Source organism: Pectinophora gossypiella, chromosome 13 (genome assembly GCF_024362695.1).
Source record: "Pectinophora gossypiella chromosome 13, ilPecGoss1.1, whole genome shotgun sequence".
Lineage (NCBI taxonomy): Eukaryota > Metazoa > Arthropoda > Insecta > Lepidoptera > Gelechiidae > Pectinophora > Pectinophora gossypiella.
Window position 1 is genome coordinate 8,998,075 of NC_065416.1, and position 21,483 is coordinate 9,019,557.

General features: G+C 36.7%; 1 protein-coding gene across 1 annotated transcript in view; it reads right to left on the reverse strand.

Annotated features, from left to right (window-relative positions):
* Window positions 1-248: 248 nt before the first annotated feature.
* LOC126371923 (putative phospholipase B-like lamina ancestor) overlaps window positions 249-21,483 on the reverse strand; it is a 33,560-nt gene continuing 12,325 nt past the window's right edge. The window contains exons 3-11 of the mRNA XM_050017373.1: window positions 6,840-7,211; window positions 6,487-6,636; window positions 5,571-5,823; window positions 3,952-4,232; window positions 3,120-3,354; window positions 2,472-2,677; window positions 2,025-2,178; window positions 1,553-1,856; window positions 249-1,148 (exon numbers count right to left, since the gene is read on the reverse strand). Of these exons, the coding sequence (XP_049873330.1) occupies window positions 811-1,148; window positions 1,553-1,856; window positions 2,025-2,178; window positions 2,472-2,677; window positions 3,120-3,354; window positions 3,952-4,232; window positions 5,571-5,823; window positions 6,487-6,636; window positions 6,840-6,958 (2,040 nt within the window). The 5' untranslated portion in view covers window positions 6,959-7,211 and the 3' untranslated portion in view covers window positions 249-810. The remainder of the gene's footprint in view (window positions 1,149-1,552; window positions 1,857-2,024; window positions 2,179-2,471; window positions 2,678-3,119; window positions 3,355-3,951; window positions 4,233-5,570; window positions 5,824-6,486; window positions 6,637-6,839; window positions 7,212-21,483) is intronic.

The following is a 21,483-nucleotide window of genomic DNA, read 5'->3' on the forward strand; positions in this document are numbered from 1 at the left end:
GTAAAATTTTTAGACGGTTGGTTTAGATTTGTGCTTAAAATTGACGTGTGTTCCATAAATTTTATGCTTGTCGATTACCCGTCCCTTTCCTTTTCGGCGGATAAGAAAATGACAGATATAACTTAAAATAAAATTAGATGGTATTTACAGGAATTAGCACCATTACTTACTTAAGAAAAATCATACGTCATCAGGAAAGGGAATTAATGAGTGTTTGGAAAGGAAATGTTAGAAATCAAAATAAGAAATTGAATATAAACATTTATTGTCGAGAGCAAAATCGCACGTTTCTAAACTTCAGGTCACTTCATTTTTATTAGACACTCACATTAAAAAATGATCCTAATTAAGTAATTATTATTCGTTAAAATTAAGTTCAATACAGTACATAGTCCATAAGTACAATAAAAGATTAACTTAATTTTGAATAGAAAAATACACTTTAGGTAGATACCAATAGATAAACAAAAAAAACTAGAAAATTTTATGGACATAAATAAGCAAAGACGAGACAAAACAAAAATCGAATAAATAGATAACTAAAATAATTATAGGTACAATTACTAATAAACGAGATAGATCGACAAATTGAAACCTAGATATTGTAGTCGGACGGATAATAAAATTGGCTGCAGTTCGGCTGTTCAGCGAAGTACGAAGCAACTTACATTAAACACTACTTTGATATTTTAACCGTAGCATATTACAACTATAAACAGAGCATGAGAAGACCTTCAACTAACAAGGACACAATATTAATTGTAAACTAAAAACGAATTATTATGAATTGAGCGAGCTATTGTGGGAGATTCACCACGACCATTTTGGACGGTATAGTTCGAAAGCCCATCTATCGGGGAGGGCTTCGTGTGCTTCCGTGTCGAAGTCACTCGCTGACCATTGGAAAGGCTTCACTGTGTCTTTATTAAGCAATGCTAAGGTTTCCTGCTCCGCTTCCTCCATTTGCTGTTCCACGAGGTCCTGGATCTCGAAGCCGTTGATGGTGACTTTGTCGTTGAACTGGTCGGTGTAGATGGTGGCAACGTTTCCCTTGTTCATCGGTGTGTCAGTAGTGTTTAAAGCTTGCACTTCTGTGAAAGGCGGACCGGCAACTGCGACGAAGTCTAGTGATGTTTGGTTCACCGTACCTGTTGGTAGAAAATTATACGTTACTAATGTGCTATAGGGCGAACATGCGCAATGTGATAAAATTTTGTCATTTTATCGATTCTGACGATATAATATGTCATTTTGTCGATTGCTCCTAACATGATGATGAAAAATAAAAGGTAGATAAGGGGTCTAATAGGTACCTAAACCATGTCGTCTCACTAGCCAACTCGTTTCTATTAGCTACTATTAGTTTTTCTAGTATTGACATAACTCACATCTTACTTCTCTTAACATCTACAGAAATCATTATTTTTCGCCTTCCAAAAGAAAATTTAAGTGGCAATATGCCTTCCTCGAGAACTGCACTAAATACTGCATATAATATTCCTTGCTTTTATAAGACGTAAACCATGTAAGGGTTAACAAAAACTGAACTTACCGCTAATAACCTTTGTATCGATGACTCCATAAGGCTCTCGGTGCTTGTTCACAATGTCTCCTCGGACTCCCAGGACTGACCAGTAGCCTCCATCCTTGATAACACAATCAACCTCATCAGTGCAAGTGGTGTCATTTCCAAAGGTTGTCGCGTTGAGGTGACGCATCAGTTTAATGACACCCTCAAGAGTTGTGCTGTTCACGACGCCATCTTTAAATAAAACCGCTCGTGGGGATTCTGACTCGGAGAATATATCGCCGTACAGTTCTTGCATTTTGGTGGTGTGGGTGATGTTTGCTATGTCCTGAAGCAGAAAAAACGAAGGTTAAAGACAAACAAAAGTACAACCATATATTGAACCCAGGACCTTTCTCACAGATGAGAACTTACTACAAGGATTTGTTAGGTACTTAAGTAAAAAACTTTGCCTGAAAGATCTTCTTTCTTTATAGTTACTCCTATGTAAACTTACTTGAATGAAAGGCAGTCCATATGTGGCGAAGTATCCCTGTTCAAGGAGCGTGGCGGACAGATCGCGCGCGTGCGTCAGTCCAGGGACTTGCTCCACCAACCACAGCAGTCCACTGGCGTGCCCTGGACCGTGGCGGACGGTGTGCTTCACGTCACTGAAATAACAAAATAAATATAATAAATACTCAATATTATTCTCCACTAACCCGTAGTGCTGTGCCCAGCATTGGGACCTATATAGGCTGTTTATGTTATGTTTATGTCGTATTAAGTATTATCATTGCATACATAAATCAACCTATGCTATATTTATTCGCCTCCTCATAAACTATGTTCATTCTATGCTTTGGTGAGGACTTTCCACAGTTAAATTTTATTTTCGTTCCAGACCACATAATGGCGAGATATCTACGTAAAAATACGTACAAGTAATAATTCAGCAACTCACTTATTAACACTGATTTCGGTGACGACCTCCTTGTTTCCAGAACGCTCTAAGGCGTCTATGTCGTGGAGACGGTCGAACCTGTCGTAGTCAACCAGCAGCCATTGTTTGCAGCCAGTTCCGGAGTTGTTGGTGGCCAAGACATGGCCCCAGGAGGAGACGTTCGTTGCTAGATGGTTTGCGGCGGTAACACGTGGGCCTAGGGGGACCTGATGAGTAATAAGTCAAAATTGGAGGCTTAGTAAATAGACACATAGGTTGTTGTCAAAGGAATAGTCATCTGAATCAATCCCAGATAACAGTAATTTATATAGTCTGTTCCTTGTGGCAAGGTCGTTGACATTGTTGGTTAGTGATATCAAATTGAATATAAGGTAATATTAACAGATGTTAAAATAATGGTAAATACTTTTTCTTACTAATTTTTTTTAGTCCTAACGCTACGAACGGGACGCTAGGGAGATGGATGTCTCAGGCATACTTTTTGTCCCATGGTTTGATGACTCTTTTTCATAAATATCAGATACAATAACATAACACGCAAACACATAGCATCACACCTGTATCCCCCAAGGGGTAGGAAGAAGAGTATTGGTTGGTGTAGGGTGATTGATTGGTGTATATCAGCAATTAAAATGAGAAAACACTCACTTCTTCAGTGATATTGACTTCCTTCCATAGCTTGTCGTTGTAATTCTTGAGTGTGGTACCAGTGACTGCCATTCTATGTTGGTTGCCTCTAAGTACGTAGAATTCGTCCTGGCTGGTGACAGAGCCGGGGTATCCGGAGAAATCGACTTGGATCCCTGGAGCTGGGGCCGAATCTTGTGATGTTAGGTGGTAGTTGAGCTTGTACCGTTTCAATATCCTCGTCATTGAAGAGTAGCTGGAAATAGAAAAGGTATATTGTTCTATCATCATTCTCAATTTAAGAGCCACGCTCTTGTGGTTCACTTATATTAATATTGTTCTATATCGTTAGCTAAATTCAGACTGAAGCCGAAAAAACTATAGGAAAAAGATATAGGTAAACACAAAAAAAAGAAAAGATAAAAAAAAGTAAAGATAGGCTACATAAGCCATCTTCGGGCGCATCAGCGTCGTACCGACTAGGAGTCGAAGTGGTCGCCATGGCCGAAATCGATCGGAGAGATCAATAGGTAAACACAACTCGAGATACAATATACATTCATTATCTCGTTTGTTGATTTTAATTTTGTTTAATAATTGACGGGAGATCGCGCAAAGTTGAGAGGAGTGTAAACATTAAGGGGAGGCCTTTGCCCAGCAGTGGGATCAAAGGCTAGCAAGATAAGGCTTTTGCCTAATAATAACTAATGGTAGGTAACCCCCTACTAATTAGAAGACAGCGAGGTGTGGAAATCTGTTCTTCAAGCCGTACATCTCAGCAGGAGATAATAATAACAAAAAGACTCCATAACAATATCTGAGTATCTAAATCAAGACTTCAAATCAATCTTACCTTCCAGCCGCATTGTGAGCAACGAACAGCTTCTTAGTAGGAGTTCCGTCGTCAGATGTTGCGTTGACGATCCTCAAGAACGCGCTAGACAGGCCAGGTAAATGTCCCAGCACAGGGTCTTCCAGTGTGATGTTCAACTTGTGCTGGAGTTCAGCCACTTCAGCCACTGAGTTCAGCCAATACAAGTCCGAGATGTCAGTGTCGTACTCGTTAAGACTGCGTTCTACTCCGTGCTTCCAGCCGGTGGATATACCATCGATTTGGGTGTAGTGGAGAGATACCTGTAAAGTAAATTGACTTGTTTCAATGGGCGGTACGAAGACGCGTAACTCAAGCAATGTGCCTATTTTTGAATTTATGAACATTATAATATGTATCTACTTCCTTAACCGTGAGCTCTCTTAAAAATAATGTGCCATAATCTCGTCCCGTGAGAGGTGATCCCGTGAAGAAGCGACAAAATCTCTTATATCATTTTAGAAGTAAGGTAATGATGGCTGTGAGCGTATTATGTACCTACGACGACTATAAATACCTCTAATAATTCTACATCATTGTATGAGAGATTGGTTTTAAATCATTACAGTGAAATAATGGCATTGGGCTGAAATGAAATAAGGTTGATTTTCGCTCAGATTATTAGTAAACATTACAGGTTTGGCAGCGATTCCGGAAATTGGAAATTGTAGCTTATTAAATTCCCTCTAAGATGATTTGGAAACGGTCCAGTATAAATAACAACAAGTATTCATTCAGTATTTCGGAATGAAACATTTTGAGCTGTAACAGTCTTATTCTTTTATCTTTATAACCAGGTATCGCTATTAATAATAATAATAATGTATATTATTACTATCAATAGCGATACATATAAGTATGTCTTGATTGCATTTGTAGCACGAAATACGTATAAACATAGATAGGGTATCTAATATAATGTGCGAATTGGGAACATATAAGTATTATTCGTAAGCTTGTTATGCTATATTTATTATGTTGTGTAATAAATATATGCCTTAGTAATCGAATTAATTGCGGATTTAAACAAATATGAGTGGAATGATAAGTGCGTAGAGTCGAAAGAGAATGGCCTAGGCGAACATACTGTGAACAAATTCAGGTTGAGTTCAAGATTAAGTACTCTAAACCAGCGAGCATATATGATTATTTTTTATTTTTTATTGTTTTTCATGTTCATAGTCTTATTTTTCTTTTTGTTTCTTTTTTCATTCATTGTTTATTTTGTGTTATATTAGTTTTTATATTATTGTCTTTTTTTTCTCGTCATACAGCGCATTGGATTACACTGTAATGTTGTATGTACCTTTATAAATAAATAATAATAAATAATGATTTTTTTTATATCGTCACTGGAAAGGCAAAATTATATAAGCGCCAAAATATACTAAAATAGTAGTCCATCTTATGATATCTATTGCTAGACATAGAAATTGAAAAAGCAATGTAAACTTACGTTGACGAAACCTAAATTGGATAAATGGGTAAAAAGTTATGATATAAAACGAATAAAATACTTTAAACGGCTTTTTCTTGAAATGGCATTTTGGCGCTTACGTAATTTTGCCTTTTCAGTGACGATATGTAATTGAGAATCTTACATGGTGCCAGAATGGGTCATCGCTGCCGCGGTCGTCCGCATGGCTCTTCCAGATGTTGATGGACTTGTCCAGGGCATCCTTCAGCTTGTCGCATTGCTTCTCCAACGGCGTGTTGTCACACTTGGCCCGGATGGTGTTCTCCAAGTGGTTGTGGATGAGGGACCAGGTCAATGCCCCCTCAACAATGCCAGCCGCGTAAGCTTGGATCTCGTCGCGATAGGAACCGTCTGTTTCTACCTCCAAAAGGGACCAACTGTAAAAAAAGTTTTTTTAAAGGTTACATTTTGTTTCTGGGATGGTGTTCGGCCAGTTCGGGGTGGAGTATGATGCTCCATACCCCCTTAAGGAGCCCCTCTCAATGCCCAGTCCTGTAGTCCAGTGGAACGTACATACCTATAGTTAGACTATTTATGTTAATGTAGATGGCAGAGTATTCATCTACCTACTCAACCTACAAAATATATTTTGTAAAGATACAAGTTTGCTTAAAGAGGTTAATAAAATTAATGAAAAATATTTCTCATTATTCAAGTTTCCTGTAAAAACCTATTAGTCAAAGTAAAAAGTATCTGTAATTCAATTTAATAGACTTTGAAAATCAAGAGAGTCAGACGCTACGAGCATGAAACTTTACCACCGCATTTTGTATAATTATATTTGTGTTGAAGAATGTACTTGAGTTAAGTTTTTTAATTAACTTAGCCTTCGCCTTGATTTACCAAATTCCTCATAACAAGATGCATGAAAATATGGTTTGATAAAGATTTATAAGTGGCGACGCGTGTTACGCAAGCAATATTATTGTTTATCCAGTGACGCAAGTAAAAAATTGAGACCACAAACTTTTACCGGGATTGAAACTAGCTAGTCTATTGCGAGGTCACTATAAGACGACTAAATATAAAAGGACACTTACCCAGCAGTATCGACGTCTCTCCTGAAGTAAGCTCGCGCGACACCTCGAGCTATGTCCTCAAGCTTGTTACTTTGGCCCCAGTATTCGATGCGGTACCCAGTTTTCTCCGAGTAGAACACTGTTGCTGCGTAATTGCCGTCTTCTTGACTCCTGCAGACAACGGACATTTGCGTGATTATGAACAACCAATTATGCTTTCGTATTTACTATCATAAAACAGAGCTATCATTAGCACTGGCTGGGATGCAGTATTTTGTTTGCGGTTACATATTTGTTTGGACATTTTGAGATAGATTACTTTTTTATATAGAAAATTATCTGTAAATTTTGGTGTAATAAGAGAAAATATTTACCTTTCAATGTGTCCGACAAAGAGCGCCAAGATAGCGAGGATCCCGAGCAGGCCCAGGATGTAGGAGCTGATCTTAGTCTGCAGCCAGGAGGCTCCGACTACTTTCAGGATTTTAGTCATTTTCAACAGATAAAATATATAAAGTTAAACTATAAAATAAAGAAGATGTTGAGGTTCTTAATAACAATGAAGTGACAGAGCGTGTAGGTGATTTTTTCTAGAGGAAGAGCGACCATCAAACTGGTGAAGGGTGGGCGGGTTCACGGTGCCTCTGCCGAGTCTCCAACGAGCGTGCGCGGAGTCATTGGGGGCTGCTTCCCTTTGCTGTATCGCTCTGGTGTTCCACACCTTTTATTCTCTTTTCCTTTTAACCCTAAAACAAAAAAAATACCCTTCAGACTTTTATTCAGCACACATCAATCTTAATTAAGTTATTTCTAACTTCAAAACAAGTCCTAAACAATTTTTGTAATTGCTAAAACTTCAATTAATTTTCAATTAGAAGTTTCCAGACGACAGGCGACGGAAGCAAATAAAATACGCAGCAAATGATAAGACGTAAAATAAAATTCCATAGGGAAAATTTTATTGATAGCACTTGTAAATACAAATAAATGGATACCTCGGGGGAATTTTAATTTTTATGTCACAAATCACTGATAATTATTTAAATGTAGAAATTTATGTATACAGCCTTAACTTTAATTTAATACTGTTTACAGTATTCAATAAAGTTCGGTTGTGTTTCGTTCGTAGATGTCGCGTATGCAACTGAAACGTCAGGTGAACAGAAGTCGGCAGATAACGCTATCATATAGTCAATAGAAGATACTCTAATGTAGATTCCACTATCAACAACGTAATGTATTTAGCTAAACGAGAAACCACAGATTTAACATGTCAAACAATAACTATGAAAATATTTGTATCATCGGTGTAAAAATGTTACTTGAATGTTTATAATTTTAAATTAGTTTTTTTGTAGTTTACAAAAAAATAGCTAAGCCACTTTTTATGCATGTAAATAAATAAAAATATAGTTACCTAAAGTAGTATCTATTATTATTTATTCTATGACTAAAGTTCACCTTTACCCTACCTGTTCGAGACCTTTGTTTGAAAAACTCACTTTTACGAGTATAATAATAAAAAACTTCTCGCACTTTTTTAAAAATCGTTGCGTCCGATTCTCTTTTTCCATTTCTTGTTTTAACTTATAAATAAATAAATAGCTACATTTTCTTTTCCTGTCCGAGCGAGCTTGAGTTACAGTCCGCTCCTAGACCAGGTATTGCACACAATGGGGCAAATCTGAAATTATACACTGCATGCTGCCTCGTACAAATATACCGAGTATACCTATCTACATGCTACACGTGCCGCCGCTAGACAATAGTCTAATAATAAACTTATTGCCCATTTCAAACTTAAGCTTACACTTTATATCTAAAAGCTTTTGACAACCGGTATTTTCCAACGTGATAAATAAGGCTAAATGGAACACATCCCTTGCCAAATACTACTTTGTGAAAGTTTATTCCGTGCCTCTGTTACTCTCTTTATTATTATGTCATAACTATATTTAGAATGAAAAGGGTCCCATAAAATATTTAAAATTTCCTACCTACGTAAGCAGGTCGCCGCTAAGCCGTTGGTCCCGGCTATTAGCCGTAAAAACACCTCCACCAACCAGCATTGGAGCAGCGTGGTGGAGTATACTCCATACCCCCTCCGGTTGATTGAGGGGAGGCATGTGCCCAGCATTGGGACGTATATAGGCTATTTATGTATGTATGTAAGCAGGTATTTTGAGCGTCACGTCTACTTACGTAGTCTACAGTAAATTGCTATTGCGTTAAAAACTTTAACTTATAAAAGTAACTCTGGTTTATATGTTTAAAGCTCATAATTTAGGGCATTCGTCATAATGAAAACCGTTTAAAGTTGTAAAAACTACTCTTTTAATAAACATTACATAAAACGATTGTGAAGGAGAGACGATTTACAAAATATCGTTGACAATGCACAATGCGATGATCTTCAAACAACTGTAATGAGAATTGTCAACGGATGGACATTGTTCTTGAAAAGGATCTTTAACTTGTTCTAAAACCAATATATATATTTTTTTAAATAAGTAATTGTTGATTCACAATGACATGACGCGATCTATAGTGTGGGTTAAGAAGTGGATTACCAATCGACCCTTATGGTTATCTATATATATTGCCTGAACAATAATTAGGTACTCGTATATATACACAAATGTACCTCATTGAAAAAAAAAATCATAAACCGACAACCTCCGCGTTTGATCTTTCGAACCACAATTTAATTTATGAAGTTTTAAAACATTCGTTTGATTTACTTAGTCAGTGATAATCAGTTTTGTCAGTCAGTCGCTGGTTTGTGTTAGAAAATCTGTATGATTTAATAGCTTTCAGAAATAAAAAAATATCCATTCACACCATTGTAAGGGGACGTGCATGCAGGTTAAATTACCATCCATTCGGAAATTACATTTCATCAAAAGCTTAACTGTGCGGAGGGTTGGTAACGGTAATTGGTAAAAAAATATTACTTATAATTTATAGTGCATTATTTTTAAACTACAGCGCACTTCAACGATGAAAGTTGTTACCTTTTAGCTAATAGTGACGATTTTCGACTGATGATGATTCATCTAGAAATAGAAGCCAGTCTAAGGAGATCAAACAACAATCTCATTTTTATTTAACACTTGTTCTTTGCAGACTCAACAAGCACCTATATAGAATGGAGCTGACCGAGTCCCCTTTATGCAGATGCTGTCTAAAGGAGGATGAGACGCCATTACACCTGCTGTGCAGCTGTGAGGTACTCATACCCAATAGAAGCCAAGCACTAGGGGGGCACATAATGGATCCCCAGGAGATCATAGAGATTCCTCCCAAAAAGACGCTCGATCTAATTGAACGGTTTGGCGTAGAGGAGGAGTTTTAAATGTATGTTGGGATTTGGTCACAATAGATCTCGCTAGGACGCAGTGGCCATTGGGGCTGCATCATTTCGAGCACTCTCACACACAAATAATAATAATAAGTAATAATGAGTACGACGTTTGACCACTTTTAATGACGACGTCACGCGATCATATTTTCATACCAATTCAAATATTCGTTTTCACTTTGCATAAAAAATATAGCAGCATATTGGCCCCGATTTCTGCAGACACCTCCTAATTTTACTTTAAGTTATACCTGTCATTTTCTTATCCGCCGTAAAGGAAAGGGACGGATGATTGACAGCTCTTAATTTTAGGAAGAATGAGTAAATGAATGAATAACCCGGGCGAATCAAAAGGTACGTCGCTGGTATGAAATCCGTTTGACGTGCTGTCTACTTAACTGTGTCGGGTTATTGGTCAATGCAAAATTTTTAGACGGTTGTTTTAGATTTGTGCTTAAAATTGACGTGTGTTTCATAAATTTTATGCTTGTGGATTACCCGTCCCTTTCCTTTTCGGCGGATAAGAAAATGACAGATATAACTTAAAATAAAATTAGATGGTGTTTACAGGAATTAGCACCATTGTAACTACAAGTGCAAATGTATGTAGAGTACATAATTATCGGCGATCACTAGTGGTGGCCCTGCCTGCTCTTGAGTTAGAACACTTCCTACTCGTAGTTGAGTCGTGGGCTTATCGCTAAGTACCACTATCGCAGAACGTGATGTTTCCCAGTTCCAAGGTATCATAGGGCGTAAGGTTTTTCACGTTTCAATGTAACGTTGGTTGTTGATACAATTTTCTCTGCATCGCACTTTGAACCTAACGATACAACCCACAAATTCTAGTTCAATTAAGTATGATTCATCGAATCGTCATTGTTTTACACTGCTGGTGACATAAAGCGTTTTTATTAACGGTCGATTTTATGTACTTGTCGTAATCATTGATGTACTTATAATAATCATGTTACTATAGCCTACTAATGTCTGTGATATTTACATGACAATCTTGTGACTTCGCTGTAGTGGGATGGTTTATATTTTTTGAAAGTCAATGACTACTATATATTTCGTAAACGTGAGCTTAGTGCGCCATTTTGACGACTTGAGTTAGAGAGAAATTATTTATAAGTAAGTAAGTCTGAAACAGACGTATAAGGCCAATGATGATGATCATCATCATCAGCCGTATGACGCCCACTGCTGGGCATAGGCCTCCCCCAAGGATCTCCACGACGATCGGTCCTGCGCTGCCCGCATCCAGCGGCTTCCCGCATGATGATGATACCGAATTTAAAATAAAATAGAATGAGATGTTCTACTCCAATAAAGAAATCGGAATATCTTTGAAGCTTTTTAAATATGTTTCATTTCATTTACATTTCAAGATCTATTCCTCGAAACTTGAAATTTCGATAGCTGTCAACTATTGTGATCATGATCTCCAACCGATTTCGGCCATGGCGACCACTTCGACTCCTAGTCGGCACGACGCTTATGCGCCCGAAGATATCTTATGTAGCATATCTTCACGGTGAACTCCCGCGCACAGTTTCGGTAGTAGTAGTGAATTGTTAATTCGACGAAATTCGAAATTAAATAACGAAGTGCGCAATTCAATGAAATAAACTGAAGACGGTTAAAGTAATATTAAACATTTATTTTAGCAATAAAAATCCTCGAGTAGATATACCCAGTTCCTATATTTATGATAGCTACAAGTACTTACAGTACTCACGGGTTTACGTCTGTCGACACGTGAACTACGTCAATGTAAATCGTAAGTAAACTCTTTGATAAATGTGTGTTAGATAGAACGTAGTTTTTAAATCTAGCAAATAAGAGTTGTTGGCAACCCAACACATTTACTTTTTTTGTTATATTTTAATATGGCAATATTTTCTCTCTTTCTACTACCAACTACCGTACCGTACTGGAGTACAAGAGTAATGCACAAGATATTAGTTTTGGTGACTCTGGGATGGAAGAGGCACGTAAATAAATACCTTTTAGTACCTAACTAATTAAAGTTGTAAATACTTAGCTTACCTATAAAAAGTCTTGAAGATTGTAAGTACATATAGGTACTATCGATAGAGTAACTTCTCATAATAATATTGATAAAAAAAAAAACAAATTGAACAACAATAAAGTTATCGTTCGTAAGCCTTAACCAACTTTCGTTCTTGCTAAACTACATATGCACTAGTAAAGTGCATGTGCACTTAAGGCAATTAGCTACTCGAGCTAATGCTAATCAAGTTCTGCAATTCGACGCGCGCGCCTCTGCGCCGCCCGCTAAGCGCCATGGCAACCGCGGATCCCATTGCGCTATCTGCTAAAATAGATATTCCCAGGTAAGTAAGTATTTTATCATTCATTCCATTAAGCCGTGTCTGTCGTAAAGGAGTGCGCATAGATAATTAGATCCAAACATCTTAGTAGGTATTAGGTATGATTAGATTAAAGATTATGCGTTGCTAAGGATCTTCTGATTAGTTGATCGATAATGTACTTACCGATAGGTTTATTTATGTCTGTAAATTATTAACTTGACTTATGAATGAACTGAATAACAGATTGGAAAGCAATTTTAGAACCTATGGTCTACCATACCATGGAGTTCTAGTCCCAGATTAGTATTTAATATGTATTTTCGGTCATTATGTATAGAGCTTCGGATACAGAAGCTATCAGACAGACAACAAAAGGCGAAAGTAACTGAATCTAAAAGCCTACTGAATATCGTCGCTTCATCGTTGAAACACAAATCCTGTTTCATTAGTGGACTAACAAAATCTCTTCGCAATACTTACTCCCAACACTATTATTTCCCCTACGCTATACTTTATAAAGGTATCACATAGCTGACCTAGCGACGCTGTTATCTGAATCAAAGATCGCATTTATTGGAGATCGTCCGTTCCGCCTCTGACTGTGCGAAATTGGAAGCCATGGTCAAGAACGGTAAGTAGGTATTTTTCACACAGACGTCTAGACGTGTTATTTAAGAACAAAAAAGGAAACACGTAATTACCAAACGGTAATGGGTAACCGATATGGTTGCAAATGGCTTAGGATCGGTCACGGTGGGTTATAACGTGGTTAAATGAGTCCTACAGTATACCTACCTAAGTGTGTCTTTATAATTTACATTTTGGGTATTTTTAATTGAAATCTTAATATTCATTCATGCATAGCTTCTAATAGTATTATTAGTAATGATTATTATTTTATTAACTAAAGCCAGTAGGTAGAGCGAAGTGCTTTTTATCATCACTAAACAGTATTTTTTTCATCACTAATTTAAGAGCCACGCTCTTGTTGGTGTAGCATTCTACATGCTACTTTTTTATATTTCCCTCTTGCCTTCCGCTCCGCAGTACTCTGACGCGAGTGGAATAGCGCCCAGAGTAGTCTATTTCAAAATATTTTTTTAGTTAAGTATATTTTAATTTAGTGCGTTTTTAAGGTGAGTGGGTATAAATATCAGTATTATCTTGTGTAGACTGCCCACTCTTGGGCAAAGGCCTTCCTCCAGTTCCTCCACGACTCTCTACCTGGTGTTTTATTTTCCAGTCAGCTGTGCAGGAAGGTGTCAATCTCATCGAGCCATCATCTACGTCTATCCACCATGTGGTCCCTAAGTGAGTACCAACTCAGCCCACAAGGGTTTCATGTCAGCCGGCGTTAGTATTAGTAGGCAAGACAATCATAATTAGTTTTATATTAATAGATAATAAATAATTATAAGGGCATCACCTACCTACCAATCGAAAAAAACTCTATTTTGAAATACTGAGTACTGCCCGAGAACACACTTTTCCACAAGCCCGCGTAACACCTTTAAGCCACAACACAGCAAATAAAATTTGAATTTAACAAAATATTATAAACGGATTCGCAATAGAACGTCCGCCGAATCCGTAAACATTTATGCGAAGTAAATCAATACTGTCTGAAGCCAGAACATACATTTGCTTTCGTGAATTTTACGATCATGCTCCCATGAGTAAATACAAATATATTTTTGCACACGGGAAGACCTATACACAGTAAGTATCAACAACCCTTCAAGAGCCATCACACTTAAAAGCTCGCGATCTAAAAGCAATTTCCGTCGAACCATAATGTATCTTACCTTACCTACTTCCATTATTGTTTGCAAATTAATACATCCTTTTATAAAACAGAAAATATTTTTATATTTTTTTACCAGTAAGTAGATGTACTTTTTATTCGAAAGTGTTTTTTTAAGTTTTATTAAAAAACTATTTGTGTCAAATCTAAAACCTATTATGTACCTACGTTGATGCTAAGTTTCGACAAGGATTTGTAGGTTTTGAACTTTGAAAATATGATAATGCACTTAAATTACGATGGCACTCACAAAAAGGTTAATAAATAGCGTGAATTTTAATTTGCATGTGCATATGCTTATTATATTGCCAATTTTCTTTCACCTGTTCGTAAAAGTGGCTATTTAGCATTATTTTGATTACTCAGATGTTTATCGAATGACGTAAATGTAGAGCAAGTGTCATATATTTGCTGAATATGTACTTATTTGGCATTTTGCATTATGCCATATGCATGTGCCATATCTCACTAGGACACCATGTTGGAGCCACCACGTACGCCGCACCTATAAAATGTGTGTGACGTAGATTTTTTTTGCATTAAATAAAAGAATATAAGTACATATTTTATTGGTGTCGCGACCGCGGTTACGTCACTCTGCATGGTATGGTATCCAAGTGAGATAGGGCCATAAGTGTTGCAATTTCTAAAAATACACGCACTCAATGGGTTAAAATCCTGAATGGTTGATAAGATCTATAGATTTTATAGCGCCCTTGACTATGACGCTTACACAGTGTTCCTGAAATAGAATCTTATAGAGGTGTTATTTATATTCCATTAAGGGACGTAATGTGTAAAAGGCTTAGTAAGAACACTGATACGCGACAACATTGCTACACCAGCTAATTAACAAACAATTGTATCGATTTAGATTTCGCGTAGATGCAGACGCGTGTAAGTAGCTTGGCCTTATTTATATATTTTTTCAGTCATCAGTGAACTGGTTAAGTATCAGAAATCATCAAGTCACGGGCCTTGGACACATTGGCGACATGTTGTAATGAAGAAATTATCGTCATATACTTAAAATGTCCTGAAATACATCAATGTTTACGAAGTTGGACAGTTGATAATGGCGTGGTGGCGGCCGCTGGATCACGCATAAGTACGAATATGTCACGTTCAGGCATCGTTTACACGTGATAACATTACTTGAGTGTGATTGACCAGAAGCAATTGCGTCACAACTAGCTGATATTTTAATTTGTCTTTATTGCTTCTAATCTAACATTCACTGTGTATCACATTGCTGTAACTACATTTTAAAAATACTCGTACTTATGTACCTGAATTTTAAAGTTTATAATACATTTATGTCTTTATTACCGACCGACCCCGTCATCTACGTGTCCCTTCCTTTGTGCTAAACACAATCTGCTCAGGTAATGCACTGATCATTAGATAGCGTGTTTTTAATAATATACGTATAAGTAAGTAATAAGTATAATTATAAACACTTAGATAAAAAGCTGGAGCTGGCATCTGATAGTGTCCTATAGGGTTGAGAAAAATATCAAATACGTTTTGTCCACATAAAGCCCAATAACTTCTTATCATCATGTTGTGCGTTTACGATCTCAATAGTGTTTAAAATAAGATGCGCAGTTTACTTTCAAAATAATGTGACAGTCAGGCGGAGCCGATCGTAAATAAGGAAAACGTTGTCGCACCGTACATAGACCATTTAATTGTTCTGTTTGTATTTAATAAATGACGTTGGCGTTTGTAAGTTTCCAGTCTCCAAATGCATTCAGAATTCAAGGAATATATCATATTATCGAAACTCGCGACGATTCAATTTAGCGGAGGCTGCAGCCTTAATACATTTGTAAAATAATATGTGACTCCTGCCATAAACGTTGAATGCAATATAATTATATGCTGAAGTTGAGAATTCGAAACTTGAATAAAGCACATCTAAGTACTTACTTAATATAGATTTAATCACATTTCTGTAGGTATGTATTTTAATTTTCTTAACCCTAATAAGTATCAGTAGGTATGAGTTGTATGTCATTTATAATGATAGTAATGATAGTTGTAATATTGAATAAATAAATAAACTTTTTTTAACTGTACCGATATCTTGTAATAACAATTTGTAACTGTACCATTTCTGTAGGTATTTTAATTTCACTAACCCTCAATCACAGCTCAATTTGCTCAATGGATCATTGCGGCGTGTTTTATACATTTAGTTACGTATAGTTACAGTTTTGCCAAAATATACTTGCCTAGTTTGATGTAATTAATAATTACATCTGCATTTATTGTATCATTTTTGAATACCTACCTGTAGGAATTGTTTACATGTAAGTACTTTGCTTTTTGATTCGTAAAAACTAGATAAACGCATTCATAATTCAACGGGAAAAAGTATTAGTACCTTTATTAAAAAGATTAATCACTTTCTGAGAGGCAAAAAAGCATTTTATTGTCAGCAGTCACAGTCCATGTATTCCAGTTAACCATTGATTGCGGCTGAGGCAGGTAGTCGCATACCAACATTCCGTTTCAAGTCAATGCCAGGCTTTTTTGTGTTTAAAAATATGGTTACGAAAAGGATTAAGTACTATGAAGTAGAAATTAACAATTCCCGAGAACGTTGTGAAATTGATATCACGTGGTTACCAGGATATGTGTCCGGTTAATTGGGCCTCCTATTACATGGGACTTAAATATAGCTGGCGAATAGGTATACCTATATTAGTACTTATATACACCCCTGCCTACACCTTCTGGGTAAAGGCGTGATGTTATGTTGCGTGTGATAAAAGTTGGCTTTAAGTTGTTATTTTTATTCCTTTATCGTTCAAAGTAACAAATAAAAAAGGCTTAAAACTTAAAACTATTCTGTGTTCGAAGTTCAGTGGTTCAAATAGGTACCATGTGTACCTAAACGTTAATTATTAATAGCACGTCAAGTTACGTTATCTCGTCATTATAACCATTATTTGTAACTATTAATTGTAACAGTTATTTTGCTACGTTGAAGGTAAAGAGGGACTGTAAAAGTCTGTTACTGCGTATTTCGGATTGATTGTCGGTTGTGAACTTGTAAGAACAATATACTTGCAGAAATTAATATAATATACAGGGTGTTAGTGACATCGTAACGAAAACTTTGAGAGATGATTCAGGCCATAATTCAGAGTTGATATCAAGTGGAATTTTCCGTCGCAAAAGTATGGAACGGAAAATAATTTAAATAAGCTCTAAAATTTTCATGACTTCTCCGACAGGAAATTCCACTTGATATCGACTCAGAATCATGGTCTGAATCATCCCCTTCAGTATTCGTTACAGTGTCACTAACACCCATACCTACTTGTATGGCTACTGTATGTACTTGTATGGAGTGTAAGTGTCATCGTAACGAATACTGAGAGGGATGATTCAGCTGATTATTCTGAGTTAATATCAAGTGGAACTTTCCATCGCAAAAGTATAGAATTGAAAATAATTAAAAAAAACTAAAAAAATTACATGAATTTTGCGACGGAAAATTCCACTTGATATTAACTCAGAATCATGGTCTGAATCATCCCTCTGAGTATTCGTTACGATGTTACTAACATCCTGTATACAAGGATATATCTTTTACTTTCAACTACTTTCTACACATGTCTTGTATCTTCATAATTGACTCTATAACAAAATACGACGTAGTAACAATGAATCAATCAATAATAAATAACCTTGCCTGTTATAAAAACAGGTACCTATCTATTAAAATAAATATTTGTTTACCAGACCATCGCATCGCTTGTCGCACATAATTAGGTACAATAGGACATAGGTACAGGTACGTTAACGATCACAACAAAACGGGAATATAAGCAGGATAATAATGTCTTTTATTAATCCCTCGCTCGGTGGCGCAGCGGTAAACGCGCTCGGTTTGCGATCGTTGAAGTTAAGCAACTTTCGCAAAGGCCGGTCATAGAATGGGTGACCACAAAAAAAGATTTCATCTCGAGCTCCTCCGTGCTTCGGAAGGCACGTTAAGCCGTTGGTCCCGGCTGCATTAGCAGTTGTTAATAACCACCAATCCGCACTGGGCCCGCGTGGTGGTTTAAGGCCTGATCTCCCTATCCATCCATAGGGAAGGCCCGTGCCCCAGCAGTGGGGACGTTAATGGGCTGGTGATGATGATGACCCCTCCTGGCATACAGGCGTGATGCTATGTTATGGTTGATATACCTGTTCATATGCATTATTTTTATATTACAAACATTATTGTAAACGGCCGCCATATTTCGGCCTTCATTCATGTAGTGAGACTTATTGTGTAGTGGGAATCCGCACGACCGGAAATTCCTGTCCACACATACATGCGAAATATTTATTCACAATCCGGTTTACTTTGATATTAATATGTCGCACCTTTAGAGACATCATACCACTTTAAATAGCGATAAAATACCAGATATTTATATTAAGTAATTAAGTACTTTAGGCACCTACGTCTTTTGCCGTGTGTGACTTAAAAGAAAAAAAAGCATGTTTGTTTATGTTTTATGCGGGATTAGGTACCTATTTGAGTACAGGGGGTTAAAATGGCCACATCGAAGCAATTCATCTACGAAACAAATAAATTGCTTTTTGACATTTGTTTGCATTGCGCACTTACTTTTATATGCGTAAATGTCAAATTGCAATATTGCTTTCTTAGATGAATTGCTTCGATGTGGCCATTTTAACCCCCCTATATTAACTATCGCTTCGGAATGTGTTATTGATTAGGTACTTAATTGGTAATGAATTGTAAATTAAGTACCTTTTTTGTTACATATTTGGATCGTTTATCAAATGATAAAGGTACTTTACTCAAACTTAACATAGGTTAGGTCTATGTTAATCATGTCAGACATATTTAGAGTCTAAATTTTAGACCCCTAAAACTTACTATGTCATATGTCTAGTTTATACGTATTCTGAGATTTGTAGGTAAGTACTTCGTCCTTTACCTAGGTAAAATTAAAAAAATCGAACGTATACAACATAAGCTTACGACTATATCCCGATTAGGGTAGCCAGAGGTAACGTGATAGGTGGTATCAGATAGTCAGAGGTACATTCATCGCAAGATAAACTTACTACCCACACCTCACCGAGTTTTCACTTAAGATTAATTACCTAGTAACTCATTGGTAAAAGTCCGCTACCGGTCCGATTTAAAAAACTTGACCTAATTAAAATATTCCATACCATAAAATAACGACCGACAGTTCATCTGCCGGCATGAATTGCGCACAAGCAAGGATAGTCGTATGAAGTTGAATGCACTGTCGCATGCGCAGTGAACGCACTGAGAGCGATGCAGTGGGGTCAACGGCCTCGAAGGTCCCTCAGCTCCTGTCCTACTAAGTTGCAGACCTGGAGTTTTAAAATGGCCACATCAAAGCAATTCATCGCAATGATGGATTTTTTGCGCATACAAAAGTAAGTGTGCAATGCAAACAAATATCAAATAACAATATTGCTTCAACGTGGTCTTTTTATTTACGGCTAAGTAGTTAATTACAGATTAAAGAGAAGGCGAACGTCGTGTCTTATAAGGAAGTGAAGGAATTGGACAAGAGGGTGTCTCTTAAATTGGTGATGATGAAGTAGTTAATGCCATTTGCGGCAAATCTACAATAAGTCACGTCAAAAAAGGGCTTTTTAACCCCTCTGGATCGCGCAATGGTCTTTAAAGACCCACTTTATTTCGAAAGTCAGAGCCACTGTGGGGTATATTAGCTATAAAAACTATTATAGGTATACGGTATTTATATGAACGAGATTGATTTAAATGCAAAGTGCCTTTCTGAAAAGGGAAGTAGGTAGGTAACCTTACTAATCTATTTTTTGTTAGAGAACATATTTTTTTCTGGGTCGTTTATGTTGGGAAGTAAAGTATATATCTGTTGATCCCGGAAGTTGTTAAAAATCCGGTTGTCATTTGCATATTGTCTTCATATGACCTAAGCCCATTGTTGGACAATTGTTTAGTGTATAACAAAGCTAGGTGGCGGAATTCTATTCAATAGTATATAAAGACCCCTAACATTAATAATTGCTCTAATTTGGAACAATGTTTAGTATAACGACACAATCACAAGCTGCTAGTGTCAGTAAAGCAGCTTCTTTTCCCCGGCTATACAGGTTGTGAGAAGCTGCAGTAGTTTTAGGCGGATGAGACGTTCGTTATGTAAGTTAAGTGTTAAGTGTGCGTTAAGTGTAACTATGTTACCTACTGAATAAAGATATTTTTGTATTTGAATGGACCCTTTGAAACAGCATTAATAGAAAATAATATGTAGAACAATCGGAGCTACCAGGCACGCTCTGCCTGCTTTACTGACACACTAGCAGCTTGTGATTGTGTAATACTAAACATTGTTCCAAATTAGACCAATTATTATTATTTACTGTACTGTCACGTACTACATACGATACACACAATTGATAAGTAATTATTAACTACAACGTATCGTAGGTAGGTAGGTACAGTTATGAGCAATATCATGTACCCACTTCAGAACCTTGTCGCACTATCATATTTGACATTTAATGAGACTTACGGTTACATTTGCAATATTAGTACTCGTGACCGTACATATTGAATACGGAATATTCTGTTTGAAATAAGAATACCTACCTACTTCTTACCTATATTTTTTGTTAACTAGGTAGGTAATTGTTTCTTTCATTTTATGTACTTAAATTTGAAATGTTCTTTGGCCACCTCACCTCAATTTAATCGAATAAATAGGTGCGCATTTTTAATCAGAATTTAAAACTCGAATGACAGGACTCAAAACCGCAACCATAGGTAGGCGCTAATTTCTTTTAAATGTGTTGCCATCTAACATGAAAATTGGAACTTCCGACTACCAGTCCGTCTGACTTCAGAATCCATTGCTGACAAAATGTTCGTGATTGGCATTTCGATTGAATGATGTAACATGGAATATCCTTGCCTCATATGTCAATGAACTTGGCCAATTGATTGAACCAGGTGAGGGTAGAGTCTAGTCCATAAACCGTTTAATTTCCTTGTCTTAAACATGTCATGACTGGTTAAAACACGTTTTCCCTCGTTGTAATGTCCTAGTTTATGTAAGTATCTCCGACCTTAGGTTTTATAGAGACATGGTTCTTAGAATTTCTCCTCAGAGAATACTGAATGAAGATATAAAACGCGACCAGTCTTACGACTCATCTGAGCGTCTAGTTTACTGCCGTCAAGCTTTCTATAATAATTATTGTGTTTGTAGATCGACTTTACTCGCATTAATTTATTTATTGCTTCGTTGTTTTGCCGTGACTTATTCATACATTGGTGCTAATTCCTGCAGACGCCATCTAATTTTATTTTAAGTTATATCTGTCATTTTCGGGTAATCCCGGTCAATTTTATGCAGTAATCTAAAACAACCGTCTAAAAATTTTACATCGGCCAATAAGCCGACAAAGTTAACAGACAGCATGTTAAACAATAATTGCATACCAGCGAGATGCCT